Raw genomic sequence first — 19224 nt, forward strand, 5'->3', positions numbered from 1 at the left:
CATGAAATAAACTTAATAGGTTTCCTGCCACCAACTCTTTTTACAAATGAAATGGACTAGAAGAGAAAATATCAGAGTACATCACAGGTGGTAAAGGTGTTTATCAGGAAACCAGTTTCGGTTATATTGGGTAACTGGGCCAAAATACCCATAGCATTTTTTTATCACAGGGTCAGGAAACATCTCGAAGGGCACAGGTCTACAGTGTACTGTACAATAGGATCACAATAGTGTAAGATACTATATCTGAGACCAGGCCTGGAAGGGAATACATAGGAACTAAGACAGGAACCATGCTAAGAGTGGTAGGTAGGGTAAAGGGTGTTGCTTTCCATTTTAAGTTTTCTGCGATGTTTGTAGGCAGCTTTGCGGATTTTGTGTTTGTTTTTTAAGATTTTTATTTTTAAGTAATGCCTACACCCAAGGTGAGGCTCACTCACAACCCCAAGATCAAGAGTCACGTGTTCCACCTACTGGGCCAGCCAGGAGCCCCTGTAGACGGTTCTCACAATAAAACAATAAAAATGAGTGAGAACACCTGGCCAAAAAAAAGGGGGGGGGGAGGGGCATACCAACAGGTCATTATTAGAGCCCGGGGGCCCAGGGCCTCGAGGTGGGGCTCCCTGGAGGAGCAGTGCTTCAGGCGCCGTGGACAGAATTTGAAGGCGGGATGGCCTCAAAATAGTTGGTGACAAGAAGGGATGAAGGGTACAGAAGGAGAAGATGGAGTGGAAAACCGTCTCAGGGTGTAAAGCGGTTTTGGGCTACGGAGGGGAGGAGCAGCCGCACCTCCGCACGGCGGCCACGGGGCCTCCCAGGCCCACCCGGCCACCCGCCCCGCCCCGCCCCGCCCCGCCCCGCCAAGGCCACGCCCCTCGGCAAGATGGTGACCTCCGGGAGGCCCGGCCCCGCCCCCTCCGCGGCCGCGGGAGCGGAGTACGGCGTTTGCGCATGCGTGGTGCCGCCGGCGGGTGCGTCCAATAAGTGACCGGGGGATCCCCGCAAGTAACATGACCAAAAAGAAGCGGGAGAGTCTGGGCGTCGCTCTAGAGGTGAGGCGACTGGTGGGGCTGGGCCGCGTCGCCAGCTGTGGGGCGGCCTGGCTGCAGGCTGGCGGGGGAGGGGCCGAGGGGAGGAGACGAGGGCGACGCGCGCTGGGCCGGGGGGGGGGGGCGCTAGGGGCCTGCGGGCGGCCGACGGGGCCCCCGGAGATGAGGGGCAGCGTGGGGGAAACGGCGTCTGGAGATCCCGCGGGGGCACCGGCGGTGGGAACGGGGGAGCCGGGGCCTCCGCGGGGCAGCACGCGTGCAGGGGAAGGGGAAGCCGCGAGGAGGGCGGGACGCGGACATGAAGCCCCGAGGGGAGGCGTGTAACGGCCGCGGACGCGAGCGGGCGGGCCCCGGAGGGGAGGGGCACCCCAGAGCTCCGACGCCTGCGGGGGAGCCCCCCGAAGTGAGGGAACCCGAACTGCTGAGGATATTGCTGAATGGCGTAAACGTCCCCTGAGGTGGGGAATTTCTCGTCTGGGGGATTGAAGCTCGTGGCTTGAAAATTACTTTGGGAATCTCTGGGAATTTGTGGGGGATTCTGGAATGATGAAGTTCCCAAAGAGCTTAAAAATAATATACTGCACATGGAAGGGAAAGAACATTAAGGCTTCTTGTGCTGCTCCCTTCGCGTGCTCAGCCCTCACCACAAGCCTAAAGCGATGGGGAAACAGGTTTCAGGCAGAGCCCAGGCTGGGGCGGGGCGGGGGGGGTGAGAGGCAGCACCGGCGATTTGCCCTCTGGCGCCTCTCCTCTGTGTTCCAGTCCCTCGATGGCTGCCGGGGGTTACCAGACAGATACGGGGAGTGGTCTTCAGGAGCTTACTGCCGGTAACGGAATTCTCAAACTTCAGAATGAATGAAGAATAATTTGTAGAGCTTGTTGCAAATGGAAAGTTGAATTGTCTCCCACCCCGAGTAATTCAGTAACATTTGAGTGTACCTTTTCAATAAGAAATAAGCATTTTTTTAAAAAAGGTTTTATTTATTTATTCATGAAACACATAGAGAGAGGCAGAGACACAGGCCGAGGGAGAAGCAGGCTCCCTGTGGGAGCCCGACGCTAGAACTCAATCCTAGGACCCCGGGATCATGACCTGAGCCGAAGGCACATGCTCAACCTACTGCTCCCCGTCCCCCTCTCTTTTTTTTTTAAAGTGGGCTACATGCGCATCGTGGAGCTTGAAGTCATAAACCTGAGACAGAGTCCCATGCCCTACCGACTGAGCCAGCCAGGCACCCCCTGGTTAAAAATGCAGATTTTTAACCAGCTACACACACCCATTCTGACACAGGTTTTAGTATCACCCCTTGAGAAATATTGGCTTACTTGGTACAGAAAAGTGGTTGATGGAAATATGACCCTCCCTCTAAAAGAGAATATGAGGGCAGCCCGGGTGGCTCAGTGGTTTAGCGCCACCTTCAGCCCAGGGCCTGATCCTGGAGACCTGGGATCGGGTCCCACATCAGGCTCCCTGCATGGAGCCTGCTTCTCCCTCTGCCTGTGTCTCTGCCCCTCTCTCCTCTCTCTCTCTTTCTCTCTCTCTCTCATGAATTAATAAAATCTAAAAAGTAAAATAAAAGAGAATATGAGTGGTAAAATGAGGTGGCACTGGGTGATGGGAAAAGCATAGACTTTATAACCTGATTAGGACACAATAAGCTGCTGTAACAGTGAAATCCTAAAATTCAGTGGCTTCAGAAAGTTTATTTTATTCTAATAAGGCAGACCAGGAATTGACAGAAGTTGTCCATAAATGACCAGATAGTACATTTCTAGGCTTTGTGATCTCTGTTGCAACTACAGTTGATCCTAATTATTCATGGATTTTGTATTTGTGAATTTGCCTTCTTGCTAAAATGTTTTTGTAGCCTCCAGATCAGTACTTGCAGTGCTTTTGCAGTAAGCCTCAAACAAACCAGTAAAAAATTAGAGTCACCTGAGGTGCAGCCAAGGTCGAACAAAGCATTGCTCTGCTGTCTTATTTCAGCTTATACCGTAAACAGGTGTCCATTTAGTGCCACATTTTTTTTTGGGTGTCTCTGTGCTTTTTGTTGGTGATTTTGTTGCTAAAAACAGCCCTCAAGTGTAGTGCTGAAGTGATACTTGTTTTCCTAAACTGCAAGAAGGCTGTATTTGCCTTACAGAGAAAATATGTTAGATAGGCTTTGTTCAGAAATGAGTTATAGCGCTGTTGGCTAGGAGTTCAATGTTAATGAATCAATAATATATATTAAATAAGGTCTCTAAACAGAAACACACAAGAAACAAGGTTTTGTATTGATCACTTGATAAAACTGTTGTGACCAGAGGCTCATAGGAATCTAACCTGGTTCAGTATTTGATAATTCATTTTTGGCAGCAACTTTATAGAACATAACTATCATGAATAAGGAGCATCAGCTATGCTTAGATAGGCTATCTCAGCACAAAAGCAGCCATGGGCAATAGAATTAACATAGAATTAATGGGTGTAACTGTGTTCCAATAAATATTACTTTTTGTAAAAGATTTTTATTTATTTATTCATGAGAGACCGAGAGAGGCAGAGACACAGGCAGAGGGAGAAGCAGATGTGGGACTCGATCCCAGAACCCCAGGATCACGCCCTGAGCCAAAGGCAGACGCTTAACCACGGAGCCACCCAGGCGCTCCCCCAGTAAAACTTTATTTACGAGAAAAAGGCAGTGGCCTGTATTTGGCCCCCAGCTTATAGTTTGCCAGTCCCTAGTCTAGAAGTACCAGAGCGGCAGTGGCTCTGCCATATTTCCCTCATCTCGTGGTGCTGCCATCCCTCAGTACCTTAATGTCACCTCCTGAATGAAACTAAGTCATATCCCATTGATGTGTACCCTGGCAGAGAGAGAGTAGAGGAAGCATAAGCATCACTGTCTTAAAAGTCACGGGCCCGGGGGCACCTGGGTGGCTCAGTTGGTTAAGTATCCGAGTCCTGATTTCGGCTCAGATCATGATCTCATAGGTTTTGGGATAGTGCCCCATGTTGGGCTCCTGGCTCAGCGGAGAGTCTGCTTGAGATTCTTTCTCTTCCTCTGCCCCTCCCCCCACTCACACGCTCACTTGCTTGCAGTCTCTCTCTTTTCAAATAAATAAATCTTAAGAAAAAAAAAAGAGTCGTGGACCCAGTGTGCCTACTTTCCATTGGCAGCAATGTGAGCTAAGACTTGAGACCTCACCCACCTGCAAGGGGCTGCTGGGAAATGCATTCATTGGCTAGGAGAAGGCCACATGGCCAGCTATAACTGCATCACTGCGGAAGAAGGGCCTAGCCTGTCTAGTGGACAACCTGCAATCTCTACTGCAGATTGCAATTTACCTCAAGTGTGGTGGGTTTCAGTTCTTTTCTAAACTCAATTTAGTTAACATATACTGTATTTTTTGTTTCAAGGGCAGAATTTAGTGATTCATCCACTGCATATAACACCCTGTGCTCCGTACATCAAGTGCCCTCCTTAATGCCCATCACCCTGTTACCCCATCCCCCACCTCCCCTCCAGCAATCCTTAGTTTCTTAGAGTACAACATCTCTTATGATTTGCCTCCCTCTGTTTTTATCTTATTTATTTTTCCTTCCTTTCCCCTATGTTCATGTTTTGTTTCTTAAATTCTACATATGAGTGAAATCATATGGTATTTGTCTTTCTCTGGCTGACTTATTTTACTCAGCATAATACCCTCTAGTTCCATTCATGTCATTGCAAATGGCAAGATTTCATTATTTTTGATGGCTAAGTAATACTCCATTATATATAATATTCCATTATGTATATATAATATTCCATTATACATGTATTCCATTATACATATATTCCATATATATATATATATATATATATATATATATATATATATATATATATATATAAAGCCCATCTTTATGCATTCATCTATCGATGGACATCTGGGCTTTTTCCATATTTTGGCTATTATGGACATTGCTGCTGTAAATGTTGGGGTACATGTGCCCCTTAAATCACTATGTTTGTATCCTTTGGCTAAATACCTAGTAGTGCAGTTGCTGTGTTGTAGAGTAGTTTTATTTTTAACTTTAAAAAATTTTTTTTAAAAAGATTTTATTTATTCATGAGAGGCAGAGACACAGGCAGAGGGACAAGCAGGCTCCATGCAGGGAGCCCGATGTGGGACTCAATCCCGGGTCTCCAGGATCACACCCTGGGCTAAAGTTGGCACTAAACTGCTGAGCCACCCAGGCTGCCCTATTTTTAACTTTTTTGAGGAACTTCCGTACTGTTTTCCAAGTGGCTGCACCAGTTTGCATTGTCACCAACAGTGTAAGTGGGTTCCCCTTTCTCTGCATCCTTACCAATGTCTCTTATTTCCTATGTTGTTAATTTTAGCTATTCTGAATGGCATGAGGTGATATCTCATTATGGTTTTGATTTGTAACCTCAGGTGTGGTTTGAAGTTACCATATGTGTGAAATACCAGCCAGTGGGTCTCCAACCCCTCTTCCTTTGCCCATCTCCACTACCGAGGTTAGAAAAGCTCAAGAGATGCTTTCCCAGACTGAAGTGTGGCTTTGAGGAGACCATCTGTGTGAAATACCTAGCATGTGCCTGGCTCAAGGTGGAGAAAATCAACAAACAATACCCTTATTAGTAGCCTTTATAGTTCTTTGGCAGTCCGTCTTCCATCATGGCTAAGCCCAATCCCCTTGTTCAGACTTAGTTTCTTTTTCTGAAACATGAAGACCTTGGATTTCAATAGGGGTTATAAGTTCATTGACTGTGATCCAAATACAGATCAGATATCTTTTGTTTGGCTGACATAGAGGTTCCTAAAATGGTTTAAATTTGGTGGGCATATGCTCTCTGAGTGCCTTTACCGGTCACATTCACTCTTTTTTTTTTTTTTTTTTTTATCCTGTCAATACCAATGTAGATACTTATATTTGTGATCTAAGGTTACTTTTGCTTGGATATTCTAAGATTCGAGATCTATAACTGTGCACCTTAGGAAAAGCTTGGCATCTGGCTGTCTCCCCACCTGTTCCTCTGCCCCCAGCGGATCTGAGTATTGAATGTGCACTGATGCTCAATAGCAGTGGATATTGTCCTCTTATTAAAAGTCGTACGCTCAGAGCCAATAAAGTAGTGATTTAATCAAAATGTTTGTTAATCTGACGAGTGCAATAAAACCCCCACAAGTGAGTGATCTCAGCACCTGCAAACAGTCTCTACTTGTTGTAATGAAGCAATTACCAAGCAGGCAGCACTCACCCTGAGGGCTGGCTTGCACCAGCTGTACAGGGCAGTCACCTCCCAGGATAACCAAAGCACCCTTAGCTGCCTCCACTCATGTCTCCTCTCAAGGTCTTTTTCTCTAACTCATTTGCCACCCTGTAAGACCTCAGAGTTGGAAAAAACTGGCTATGAGTTTAGCTTCTGAGAGTTAATTCTGATTAACGAGAGAACACTCAGATGAGAAATCACCAGCTCTGCTACTGATTTTAATGTGTGGAAGGAGGGAAAGTCTGCATTTCAGTCTAATGCAGGATTTTGGCTGATGTAAATCCTGTTTCTGCTTTTGTAACCTCTGATAGTAATGAGCTGTTACTTGGTCATTGTATTTTTCTTTCACAGCTAGACCATCCAGCTTGGTGTCTTTAGATGTTTCAACAGCCAGTGGGTCTTAACAGGTCTGTGGTGTCTTAGCTGACATCTTAAGGGGGTTAACTGGATTAGATTTGGTCCCTAGTACAAAAATCTACCAGTTTGGAAACTTTGGCCTACAAGGTACAGAAAACTGATCTAAGTAAAAAGGAATATACTTTCTTCCCCATAACAAATTTGGAGGTAAGCTATTGACATTGGTTCAAACGCTAAGTCAAGGCCAGTATTTCTGCATTCTCTTAGCTGTTTCCTCATAGTCACAAGATGGCTGCCACCGCTCCAGTCATCATATCCAACTTTAAGTCAGAAAGAAGGATAAAGGAACTACAATACTGTCCCTTTTATCAACAAAGCATTAGCTGTCCCAGGAGTCTTCCAGCTGACTTCTGGAACATCTCGTTGGCCAGAACTGGATCATGACCATGCCTTGCTGCAGTGAGTATGGGAAATCTTCTCTTGAGCTTTTCTAAGTAGTGGAGGTGGGCAAAGGAAGAGGGGTTGGGAATTAATGTTGTGTTGGCTAACTAAACATCTACTAGAAGGAATAAAAGCAAATGGGAGTCATTTAAATTCAGAATCCTTACCAGAAAAAGAGGTGGTAAATTGAGGGGAGAAAATGGCCTAGGCAGATGAGCACCAGGAGGAAAGAACGTTGACATTATAATTATCTGCTTAGTATAGACCACTGCTGAAAGCTCTCTGAAGGCATAGAGGGGCAGAAGCACCAAGTTGTTGGTTTGCACACTGGCCTCCTTCCATGGAGGGCAGAGAGATACCCAAAAAAGAGGCAGACCACTCCAGGTTGGTAGGTGGCAGGTTTACTAAGCAAGGGAACTTACATGTGAGGCTTGTCTCGGGCGATAAATAAGAGGAATAGATTTCTGCACCTGCCCGCCAAATCTTCAGAGTTTGGGTAGAGGCCGTAACTGGGCTCAGTCACGTCTACAGTCCAGATGGTCTCCACAGCACATGGTCTCTCAAGGCTCTGTCCTTGGAACAGCTCCACTGCGGAAACAGTGGGCAGCACAGTACATTCCAAGGTCAGTGGAGGGAGGCGGAGCCTCCGATGGCCCTGGTCCCGCACTCAGGTCAACCAGTGGTCATGTCCTCTCTGTTACCTCCTCCAACATAAGGGTGGAGACAGTCACAGTTCTGGAACAGTCACAGTTCTGGAACCAATTTTCTGAGACAAGGGCCAGAAGTAGCTTAGTGGAGCATTAATACTTCCCGAATTGGCTTGAATGGCTGGAGGAAGCACTTGAACCTCGCCCCTGCCATCCAGGCCCCGTTGAGGGGTTCAGTGGTCAGAGGTTAGGAGGCCACTGTAGGGCAGGCAGTTGGACACCACCTTGCCGGGCAGCCACCGTCCAGGGGCTGGGAGAAGGGCTCACAGCATGCAAACACCACAAGGGCCACTGACCATTAAATGAGCCCCACCTGCTGCCTGGCACAAGCGACAGGTTGCCGTCGGGCAGGTGATTTCTCTCGGCAGCCTGTGTCTGGCTCCATTCCACTTGACGGGGGTCAGGAGACTAAAACCTCATTACCTAACACGGCTGGATGTCAGCATGTGTGGAGTGGCTGTTTGCCAGCATCTTAATTAATGAATTCATAAGGCGTGGGGTGGATGCCAGTTCTTGAATAGTGCTTTGAGCATTTCAGAGATGAAGAAGCTTTTGCTAATTTATCAAAAAATATATATATGGGGGGGGGAAGAAGAGAAAACATACCCCAAACAACGTCCTGGCCCAGGGACAGCTGCAGGCTTCAGGCAAGGACTGATGTGGCTCTCCTGGTAGAGCAGCACACCAGAAGGCCTCACAAGGCCTCAGAGCTTGCAGGCGTTTCAGCAGAGCCTCTTGTGTTCCTGACCTGGGGCAGGGGCAGTGATTCTCCAGAGAAATGATGAGCTCTCTGCTTTTCCTGAAATTGTTGGTTGATTAAAACTGGGAAGGTTTACGGTCTTCATCTGCTCGGCCTGGGAGAGAAACTTCTGATGGTTTGGGGAGACATGCATGGAGGTGTTTGTCTTCTGTCCCCACAGAGCCCTGAGCCTCCTCCACAGGAAAACTTCCCTTCAGCAGTGTCAGGGCAATCGGCCCTTTGGGGTTTGAGGCTGGTCACCTGGAAAATCAAGGCTCCTGACCCCAATGTGACTTGGCCCAGTGGCCTGATGGCCTCAGATGGAAAGCCCCAGCACTCTTGCCACAGACCATCTGGGCAGGTGTTCTGGCCTCCTTACCCATTATAATAAATGTCCCGAGGCCTCCCTGACATGTGAAAATGAGTGGATTTCCAGAAATCCAGTTCCCAGGCTGCTGGGGCTGGAGATAAAACAGCTGGCACCACTCTCAGGGCTGTGAATTGGCACGTGAAAAGAGGCCTTGCTACCGACTTGGGAGAGAAGGGCTTATCGGGCCCACCTGGCTCACCTTTCTCCTCAAAACTGGGTCTGTTTTGTCTGGATTTTGGAGGGTGCTGTGGCCGTTTAGGCAATCTGGGGGAGGGTGCCAGGGATATTGGAGAAGCTAGAAGTTGCGAGGTGATTGCCTTCAACACAGAGCATGGGCGCTCTACTCCCGTCTCACTGCCTCCAAGCAGATTTCGGTCAGGTTCTTCCCTCATGGAGAGTAGCTGTTACGTGGACAGAGACTAGGCAAAGCCCTTGTACGAGATTATTCAGAGTAGAGACTGTTGAAACCAGATCAACAAGCTTAGATTGGCTTCGACTGGGATGTGGAATGACTTTGTTCCAGCAGAACCCTTCTTTGTCATGAATGTTTTCATGAGGGATTTTGGAGAAAGAGCTTGAAGTGTTGGAAAGAACATAAGCTTTGAAGCAGAAAGACTCAGATTTAGACCCTCAGCTCTGCCACTTTCCAATTACGTGACCTTGCTTAAAATCTCCTTCCTGGGAGTTTGCTTCTCTCTAAAACAGGCCCAGGGGCAGCACAGGTGGCCCAGCGGGTTAGCGCCGCCTTCGGCCTGGGGCGTGATCCTGGAGACCTGGGATCGAGTCCCACGTCGGGCTCCCTGCGTGGAGCCTGCTTCTCCTTCTGCCTCTGTCTCTGCCTCTCTCTCTCTCTCATGAATAAATAAATAAAATCTTAAAAAAAAAATTCTAAAACAGGGCCAGCCCCTTCCTTACAGAGCTGCTGCAGAGGTTGGTAGTGTCCACAAAGCTGCCACAGGCCCACCCAGCCTGGGGCACAAGGAGGGCAGTTACTCCCAGTAGCTACGGGTGGCTTCCGGCTGGTGGCGCTCTGGGAGGGGGGCGCTAACAGTACAGCCTTGCACTGCCCAGCACCCCCGTGTCCTGGCTGGGTGACCCTGGACAAGTAACTTCATCTCCACGGCCAGAGCTTCCTTATCTGACATTTTGTCAGAAGGCGGATGGCGGCCTAACACCGTGTCACAGTGCCTGCGCCATTCACCTCGTGTCGTCTCACCACTTAGGTACCTTTTCCTCTCACATCAGCACAAGAAGGGTGAATACAGGACAGTAAGATACTTTGAGAGAGAGGCTACATTCACATAACTTTCATTATATAGCATTTTGTTGCTATTATTGTTAGTCTCTTCCTGTGCCTAATATATAAATTAAACTTTATCATAAGTATGTACATACAGGAAAAAACCATCATATATATAGGGTTCAGTACTATCCGTGGTTCAGGCATCTGCTGGGCTCTTGGGGCGTGTTCCCAGCAGATGGGGGTGCTGCTGAACTGACGATACTACTTCTCCCCTCACAGGGTTATTGTGAGCATTCTGTGTGTGAGGTGCTCAGAACAGGGCCTGGCGTACAGCACATGCCGTAGAAATGTTGGCTGCTGCTGGTAGTGTGATTTAGTTTTGCATGGGCTTTTGGCTTCTGGAAGCTGCTTTGCCTTGTGCTGTACCATCTAGATACCCCCACACCATGCTCTTTATTAGCAGGTATCTGACCAGGCAGCTGTGGGATATGCCCCGTGACCACTGCCTGACTCCTGAGGTTAACCTGTTCCAGCAACTTCTGGCAGTCACTGGCCAGAAGCTCTTGAGAGCAAGGCTGGGAAAACCGGAAATAACTTACTAAACCAAAGAGTAGAATAGCCTACGTAACGCAGAGTTCTAAGTCCTGAGAGTGCATTCTGCAAAGCCTGACCCGAGACAGTGGCTTGAGGTGGGTGGGGAGCCACCTCCCAGGCTGTCGAGCTGCCACAGGAGCCCCATTCAGCCAGCCTCGGTAGGAGCACCTGCGACAGCCCGTGGCTCATGCCTGTCAGAGTATGAGCTGTGGACGAGGGCCTGGCAGCAGCCTGACCTGGAGCTGCCCCGCCCCAACCCCACGGGGCTGGGCCTGACCTGACCGGTGTGCTGGGCAGTTATCTGTGAGTGAGCTGGCACTCAGGTTCACTGTCCCCAAAGAGGCAGGGTGTCTATTCCAGGAGGCTCCACACTCCTGAAAAGAAGCCTCACGGGGATTCCAGACGAATTTTACAGTTTCTCTTAACACAGTGGTTTTATGGCGTTATAGGGCCCCAGGGAGACTTCCCTAAAGCTCTGAGAATAAGGTGTTATTCCCCACGTCAGATGGCAGAGGGGATTTTGCTTAGCTGGCTCGGGGCTCTTGAACCCCGGGAGCAACACACGGTGCCCACAGCACTCTGAGCCGCATCCCAAGGGCGCTTGAGGAAGCCTGCAGGAAGTCTCTGTCCCTGATGACTAGAAATGAAGAAGCCCTTCCCTTGGCACCTGCCAACAGGATCAGTGGCCCCACTTGGCTGGGGTGGAGCCTCTGCTGACCTTGACTGGCAGGCTGACTTCAGATCTTCACATTCTTTTTTTTTTTTTTTTTTAATTTATTTATGATAGTCACACACACAGAGAGAGAGAGAGAGAGGCAGAGAGAGAAGCAGGCTCCATGCACCGGGAGCCCGACATGGGATTCGATCCCGGGTCTCCAGGATCGCGCCCTTGGCCAAAGGCAGGCGCTAAACCACTGCGCCACCCAGGGATCCCCAGATCTTCACATTCTTATGCAAGAAATGCAACCTACTCCCACCCCCACCTGCCACTACCACCCCGTGGATAATCCTTGGTCCTAAATTATTTCACTGAGCCTGCTCCTCTGCCCGCTCTTGAAGCCGCCCACCAGGCTCCAGGCTCTGATTCCTCAGTCCACGCTTAGGTCAGAAAGGCAGTGGTTCTCGTCCCCACTGTGGTGGAATCACTCACAGGCCTTTCCTGATCAAGTACAGATTTCCTGGATCCCAGTTCCAGAGCCACCTCTGGGACCTTCAGCTCCTCCCCTACTTAAGGGATGCTCCTTCCCACTGCCTACCTTCTATACTTTTTCCCTCCTGCTCTGCATCTGCCTTTCTGGGCTCAGGCCAGCAGTCCCACCAGGGCACCCTGCACACTCACCACCTACTTCCCGGTCCCCTGAACTGCAGCACACAGCTTTTCACACCTACGAAGTCCTCAACCCTGTGTGAAGTGCCAGAAGGCACAGTTTGTAACTGGTAGAGAGCTCACACCCCCAACTTTCTGACTTCTAGTGTCTCTTTGCAGCTGCACTTCACCTGCTGACCATCATCTCAAGTAGACACTGTTCTTTGTTCCTGTGTAAAAATGGACACTTGGTCTTCTGAATATAAAGGTCGTGCATAGACTTTTTTTAATGACATTTTACATTGAGGGTATCCATTCTCTGCTCCCACACTGTGCCTGAATGAGTGCCGCATCTCAGTGGCCACCTTGGCTGTTCCCACTTTGCCTGTGATGGTGACAGCCAGCAATGCTGCCCTCTGTAGCTCTAGGAAAGTCTCAGTGCCTGAGTCAGTTTGGGGCCGGCCACACTCCTCCTGCTGGTTGACCCTTGTATCCAGCCTGTTGGGCGGGAGTCCTGGGAGCCTCTGTGGCCTCCAGAGTACAGCCTTCTCTTCCTACTAGAGTTGGTCCAATCTCTTTGATGGGGCCTCTTTCTGCCTTAGTCCTGGGGCTTCACAGTCCTTCTCCCAGGTCAGCTGGATGCCAGGCCCTGTAGAGCCATGGTGTGGGTAGACATGGTCTCCACCTGCCAGGCTACACCTGCCTTTCCATGTACCCTCAGATGCCTATCCCTGCCCAGACCACACCCAAGTCTGTGCGCTTAGACACTGCTCTGGGTGTCAGCCTCAGGTGCCACCAGGCCCAACCTCAGAGCCCCACCCCAGCTTCATCCCCAGGTAGGACATGAGTTACCCTGCAGGCCCTCCCTCCCCACCTCGACCGCTGAATCCCTCCATAGACTCGAAAGGATGGCTCTATCCAAGCTAGACAGCCTCCCCTTCCAGCTGCTGCCAGCCAGTGATAAGTGGAGACTCCTCTCCATCACACACCCCTACTGCTCCCTCCCTTACTCTAACCTCACATTAACTCACTTTTCTTTTCTCTAAAGATCTAGTGAAAACCATTCTCTGCTAATAATGATAGCACATACCTTATTTAACTCTTACGGTGTGCGTACTCGGCTCTATTCTAAGCACCTGACATGTATTGCTTCATATCATCCTCACAACTTTATGAAATACGAAACATTAACTTTGTTTTACACAGGAATAAAATGAGGCCCAGAATTACGGAAGTCCTTCAGAGGGCAAGTGATCCACAAGCTGAGGCACCTGATGGCAGCCTATACTCCTTACTGCACTTCTCAGGAACCACAGTCTCAGGCTTCCAGGCACTTGGGCTCCCAACTGCTTGCCTGGCTCTGACCCTATATTTTTAGAATCTTCTTCTGGCCATTTGTCTTCTTACTCTGGTCTTAACCTTGTGTCCTCTCTATTGTCTGTCATCTATAGCCTTTAACCTGGCGACAGAGGGAAAGCTAATCAAGGACTATAGATCTACCCTAGGGAGCCTGTAAAGTGCATGATCCACACGCATGCCACCCAGAGTTGACTGAAAACCCAATGAGCGGCGTCCTCTAATGCCCATTTTCTGGGTCCTCTCCCCCATTCCTGGCCCATCCGAGTCAGCCCCACTCTGTAGCCACCACTCCTGACTAAAAGATGCATCCTGACCTTCCCTCCCCGCCTTCTCACAGCCAGGTCACCCTGAATCTTTGCACCCATCATTATAGCTGCTGGAGAGCCGGCTTCTGCTTCAGCAAATGCTGCAGGGTGTTTGACTGCCAGCAGGGTCACCTTCTGAGGACGGGTTTGTGGCCCACAGAAGAGCTGCCTGACAGTCTCAGCCTCCCCTCACTCAGCCCACATCAAGCAGCTGGGTTATAAAAAAGGGGAACTTGCTATTTAGAAGGGAATCAGAGGGAGAGCTGTCAGCAGGACATAAATATTCATAGAGGGAGGTTAGAACTTGAGTCCCTAAAACCTTGATTTGTGTTCGTCCGTTTAAGCCTCATTAAAAAGTGGTAAATGAAAGTGGGGATATTCAGTGGAACTGCAGATAAATTGGGCTTGTTCAGATAAAGGCCTCCAACTGCCAGCTCCACAGGCCCTGCCCAGAGCACGATGGCAGATTGGCTTGGCCACTTATGGTTTGCCAGCCTCAATTTAAAGATTTTGCTCAGCATGAGTTCCCGGCCTTATTCTGGGCCAATTACCACTTATTTGGGCACCTGGTTGCCTTCCAGATGTGTTTAGGGATGGAAATCCCCAACCTGCTTCCCCCCAGAGTGACATGCAAACTGGGACTTGGCCCAAGGGGTGACAGGAAGAAATCTAACCTAGGACCAAAGATTGGCACAGGGTTTTCCACCAAGTACATAATCTATGTGCCTGTGTAGTTGCTTCTCCTTTTAGCTTCCTCGAGCTTCTGTGGGCACGAGGGGAGGAGTTCAGGCTCTGGTTGCTACAGGAGGTCTAGATCTGCCCCTAGCTCCTCAGCTCCATCCACGTCCAACCCTAGTCATTCCTCCATAGCTACACACACACAAAGACTGCAGCAGGCCGGGCCTTGTGGTGACCACAAAGGGGAGACAGACAGCCCCCATCCTAGGATGGCAGCTACAAAGTCAGGCATCCTTAGGAGCCAGGCAGTCACATGCACAAGTGGAATGGGCCAGTCTGGGCTATACAGGATCCTTGGGCCACAAGTTTATACTGTCAGTAGAGGTCCCCAGAGTCCAGGAAGGGGAGGAGGTTGGACACCTGTCGCTGGGATGACCTAGTGTGCCGTCAGCCTTATGAGAGAAGGGCTAATTAATTTGCCAATGGAAGGAGATGGTACCCTTCAGCCAGGGGCAGCAGAGGTGGCCTCATGGAGGAGGTGACGCTTGGAGAATTAAGCTTTGGGATCTGGTGTGGAATTGGTGCCCTGTGATGTCTACACCATGGGATGGCAGCAGTAAGTCTCAGGGTCCCCAGGGGCTGGGCCGCGCAGTGGCCTGAAGCACATGCTGTTCTCTCCCAGCCCCACTGACCGTCACATTGGACTGTCATTGTTCCCTGTGCCTGGCTGCTTGGTGCTTACTTCCCGACAGTGCAGGCTTCAGGATGGCCGCTGGCCGCCACAGGCACAGCCCCAGCTCCTTGCGGAGGCTGCTCCCTAGGACAGTCCTACCTTTGGTGCCAATTAGCAGAGAAGTGACATAATTAAGCAGGCAGTCAACTCAGGGCTCTTCCCTCCCACAGGGCCCTGCTTCTAGAGCTGGAGTCGGCAGCCAGCTGAGGCTGCAGGAAAGGCAGATGGAGTGGCACTTGGGCCAGGCGTTGGGACAAGGCGAAGCGGCCGACCCAGAAGTGGCTGAGCTAGGTGCTGGCCAGGCAGAGGGACAGGTGGCTTCAAGTGCAGCTCTCCTGATGCCAGCCCCAGAACACCTGCCTGGGACTCTGGGATCCTCTGCACTTGTAGTCATGGATTACTGTCTCCGCAGGGGCCTTTCTGGAAGAGACTGGATAAAGAACTGGCAGAGACCAGTAAGGAGAGGGGTGCTCCAGGCTGATTTCTCAGAAGACTCATTCCCTCTGGGGATCCCAGTCTCCCATTTGTGAACTAGAGGTCATATTTGCTATGACCCAGGGATGTGGTGAGGAGTGAAGTCAGGTGGAAGATGGAGCATCCTGGGGACCTGAGGGACCATTCAGTCAGCTGCCATGAGGAACACAGGGCCCTCAGAACCTTCCCAGCCACCGAAATCTAGGCTCCTGCCAGCAGGAGGTGGCCGAGGAGACAGACACCTGGAGACAGATGGACATGAATTTTCAAAGCCACATGTATGATACGAGTACCAGGCCTGACCGATCTAGTCCAGTATTTTACAAATCATTTTCCCACAACTCACATTATATGCCCAAGAACACAGCTCTGAAACTATAATCAAAACAAATGGGAAAACTGATACTTTTGGCAGCCAGCCTTTGAGGAGCTTAGCTATTTTGCCCTACAAGTTACAGCTACCTTGATGATAGGCAATGTTTTTGCACAAGAACCAAGTCAGAAAGAAACAAGTTTTTTTGAGCTGTGTTTTTTTTACACTCAGTGATTTTTATTGATTCTTATAGCAAAATATATATTCTTAACTTGATTACCGGCAGAAGTGTGTCAATGCAAAAAATACCTCTGCTTTTTGGCCCCTAGATGTCCAACCACTGCACCCCCCAATCCCTCCCACGTGGAGGGCTGGGGAAAGGCAGGGCCTCACTGCATTCTAGGCTAAGCCTGGGCAGCAGGTGCCTTTTGTGGGGCCAGCTGGGGCAGGTGCTGGGGAGGTGGGGTGGAATGAGGGACTGCTCCTGTCTGCCCCCAGCCCATGCTCGGTCCAGAGGGTCAGGGTGGTTCAGAGAACCTTCTGGCACCCAGAGCTGCCTCTGTGGGGCTCAGGCTGCACTGTGTGGAGGCAGAGGACAGCAAAACAGAGAGGCTGGGGGCCCAGGGGAGCAGGGTGCTGTCCAGGAAGACTCCGAGAGCCTCCTTCCTCCCCATCCCAGGATCCCAACTATTTTGTACATTGAAAGGCTCTGCCACCCATCCCTCTCTGCTGGGTGCTGTGTTGCAGATCGATGGGCTGGAGGAGAAGCTGTCACGGTGTAGGAAAGACTTGGAGGCAGTAAACTCCAGGCTCCACGGGGCGGAGCTGAGCCCAGAGGCCAGGTACTGTGTCTGCCCCCGCCTCTCCTTCCTCCAGCCCCCATCTTCAGCCTGGGGCCCTGGCCCTGGGCTTCCATTCACCCTACCCCTGGCCACTGGAGATTGGGGCCCTTGTTCCCTCGTCCGTTGCCCTGGTGTGCCAGCTGCCCCTCAGATGGGGGGAAAGGGCTTGAGCCATAAAACACCTTCTCCCCTCATAGGAAGTCTCTGGAGAAGGAGAAAAACAGCCTGATGAGCAAAGCCTCCAACTATGGTAAGAAAGTTCCTTTCCTTTACCAAGCCCATCCTCCAGTCCCAGGGTCAAGAGAGGACAAACAGCCCAGGAACCCACCAGGTCCTGGGGATCAAGAGGGTTCTTGGGAAGGGAGTCAACCTCACCACCTCTTCCCCTCCACCCACCCCCAGTCCCCCGCTGAGGCTATAGGGAACCCACTGTAAGCCCAGCGGCCTGGAAGGAGAGCAGGTTTGTTCCTTTGTTCTGGGGGACATGGAGAGGCCTGTGGGTCTGCTCTTCCTCTGTGGGATGAAGGGGAATGGTTGCCGTCAGTCCAGAAGAGACTCCCGTCCACCCAGACTTGGGAGATCCACCTCCCATCCCCTCCCCCCCTTGCACTCCATCCCAGGAAAACCCCTGGAGGTGAAGGAAGGGCTACTGTGGGTGGAGCAATGCTGCCACCTTCTGGGCGCCGGGGGCAGAGCCAGGTAGAGCCAGGAGAGTGCAGAGCCGGAGGGTGGCTACTAGCATCCCTACCCCAACCCTGCCCCAACCCTGCCCCAACCCTGCCCCAAGCAGCCTCAGAGGAAGCCGGTCTGCAGAGGTTCATCAGACTTCTCTGTTCTGTTCTCCCCGAGAGACCTGACCTGCCAAGAATCAGCCCTAGAACAGTCCAGGTGACAGGGAACCTCCCAGAGGGACCAGTTTGAATCAACATTGTAAGCACAGCACATGTGTATGCACACATACCCCTACCTGGGCCCTGGTCTCAGTCAGGCCTGCCCAGAGCGGATTTACAGGTACCTACCCACTCCTCTACACAAGGAGGGGAGCGATATTCATTCTCTCTCAAGCCTAGCAATTTCCACAACTGCAGTATCAGCCCTCAGTTTACCTGAGAGGCACCACAGTACCACCCACCTGCTTGTCACACAAGGGGATGAATGGATTCAGTGTGGCCACAGAATAGGACTGGCTTCCTCTAGAAGGGAGCCCAACCACCCTTTGGGCACAGACTGTCTGCTCTTAGCATCCCTGGTTTCCACTTAGCTGGGCCTCCAGCAGGGGGCAGAACTGGAAGCACTGATGGGGTGGCCCCACCCCATACCTACTCCAGTGTCAGGCTCAAAAAGCCCCAGTCGCCCTGAGTTTCTAGTTGCCCAGATGAGACCCCCTGAAAGGATGAGCACCACAAAGCAGCCCCCTCACCACCACCGACAGTGACAGGCCAGAGGACTCACCTGGTGATGCCAAGCCAACACCTAGCTTGGCTTTCAGGTGTGGCCTTTTTGATGACCCCCTCATACACTCCATTGTCAACTTCCACTGCATTTGAAGAAAAATGGTTGAGCAGCATTGGGTGGTGGGATTCCTTTGGGCCAGGATCTGTAGCCAAAAGGTTGTGAGAATCTGGGCAGATCAAGGACAGTCATTTTCGTGGATAAGGAAGTGGAGGAGCAGGGAGGGAAGACCTCTGCTCTCGGAGTGTCTATACCCATTTGCCAGAGAGGCAGAGGAGAGCAGCGGATGGGCCCAAACTACATGTTCACTGCCCTCTTTTCTCCCAGAGAAGGAGCTACAGTTGCTTCGACAGGAGAACCGGAGGAACATGGTGCTCTCGGTGGCCATCTTCATCCTCCTGACCTTCATCTATGCCTGCTGGACCATGTGAGCCTGAGGTTTCTCTACGGTCAGCACAGGGTCCCCTGGGCCTCCTGGTCACTACCAAGCAGGCCCTTCAAGCCTCAAGACAGCCAAGGTACAGGAGCATTTCTCCTCAACCCAGACACTGGAGCAGGACTTCAGCCCCTCTTGCCTCCTGGTCCCGCTCTGGGGCCTGAGTCTCCAGGACTGTGTGTTGGTTCCTCCCTCAGCCCAAGGGAAAGGCAATAAAGAACAGCCACACTGCTCCCGTCTGCTGAGTAAATGTCATGGTCTAACTGCAGCTGGACGGCAGTGGGGGGTGGCACTTGGGAATCCAGGAAGGAAAGATGTTCAAGGGGAAGTGCTTGGAGTCCCCAGCTTAAGTGGGGAATAAGGAGACCGCGGAAAGCAGTTTTCAAGCCAAAACTATTCTTCTGGGAGCCATTTCCAGGGCTTAGGCATTGCGCCACCTGTCCATCGCCCCCACCAAACATACTGTCTTTGCCCTCCAGTCAGTGCCACTGCCTGTAATTATGGCAGGAAAAACTGCAGCCTGTGCAGAGGGTGACTGGGGAGTTGAAGTCATGTGGAG

General features: G+C 50.9%; 1 protein-coding gene and 1 long non-coding RNA gene across 2 annotated transcripts; both read left to right on the forward strand.

Annotated features, from left to right (window-relative positions):
- Nucleotides 1–902: 902 nt before the first annotated feature.
- Nucleotides 903–18896, forward strand: CCDC167 (coiled-coil domain containing 167). The gene is made up of 6 exons (XM_072833208.1): nt 903–1052; nt 15319–15462; nt 15561–15603; nt 16615–16777; nt 16975–17027; nt 18557–18896. The coding sequence occupies exons 1-6, from the start codon at nt 1011–1013 to the stop codon at nt 18658–18660; spliced, it is 549 nt and encodes a 182-aa protein (XP_072689309.1). The 5' UTR covers nt 903–1010; the 3' UTR covers nt 18661–18896.
- LOC140637101 (uncharacterized) lies at nt 1334–15312 on the forward strand. Its single transcript, XR_012034331.1, has 3 exons — nt 1334–1507; nt 6941–7132; nt 8742–15312. It is a non-coding gene; the product is annotated as an uncharacterized lncRNA (long non-coding RNA).
- Nucleotides 18897–19224: the final 328 nt, after the last annotated feature.

This window comes from Canis lupus, chromosome 7, assembly GCF_048164855.1.
Source record: "Canis lupus baileyi chromosome 7, mCanLup2.hap1, whole genome shotgun sequence".
NCBI classification, from domain to species: domain Eukaryota; kingdom Metazoa; phylum Chordata; class Mammalia; order Carnivora; family Canidae; genus Canis; species Canis lupus.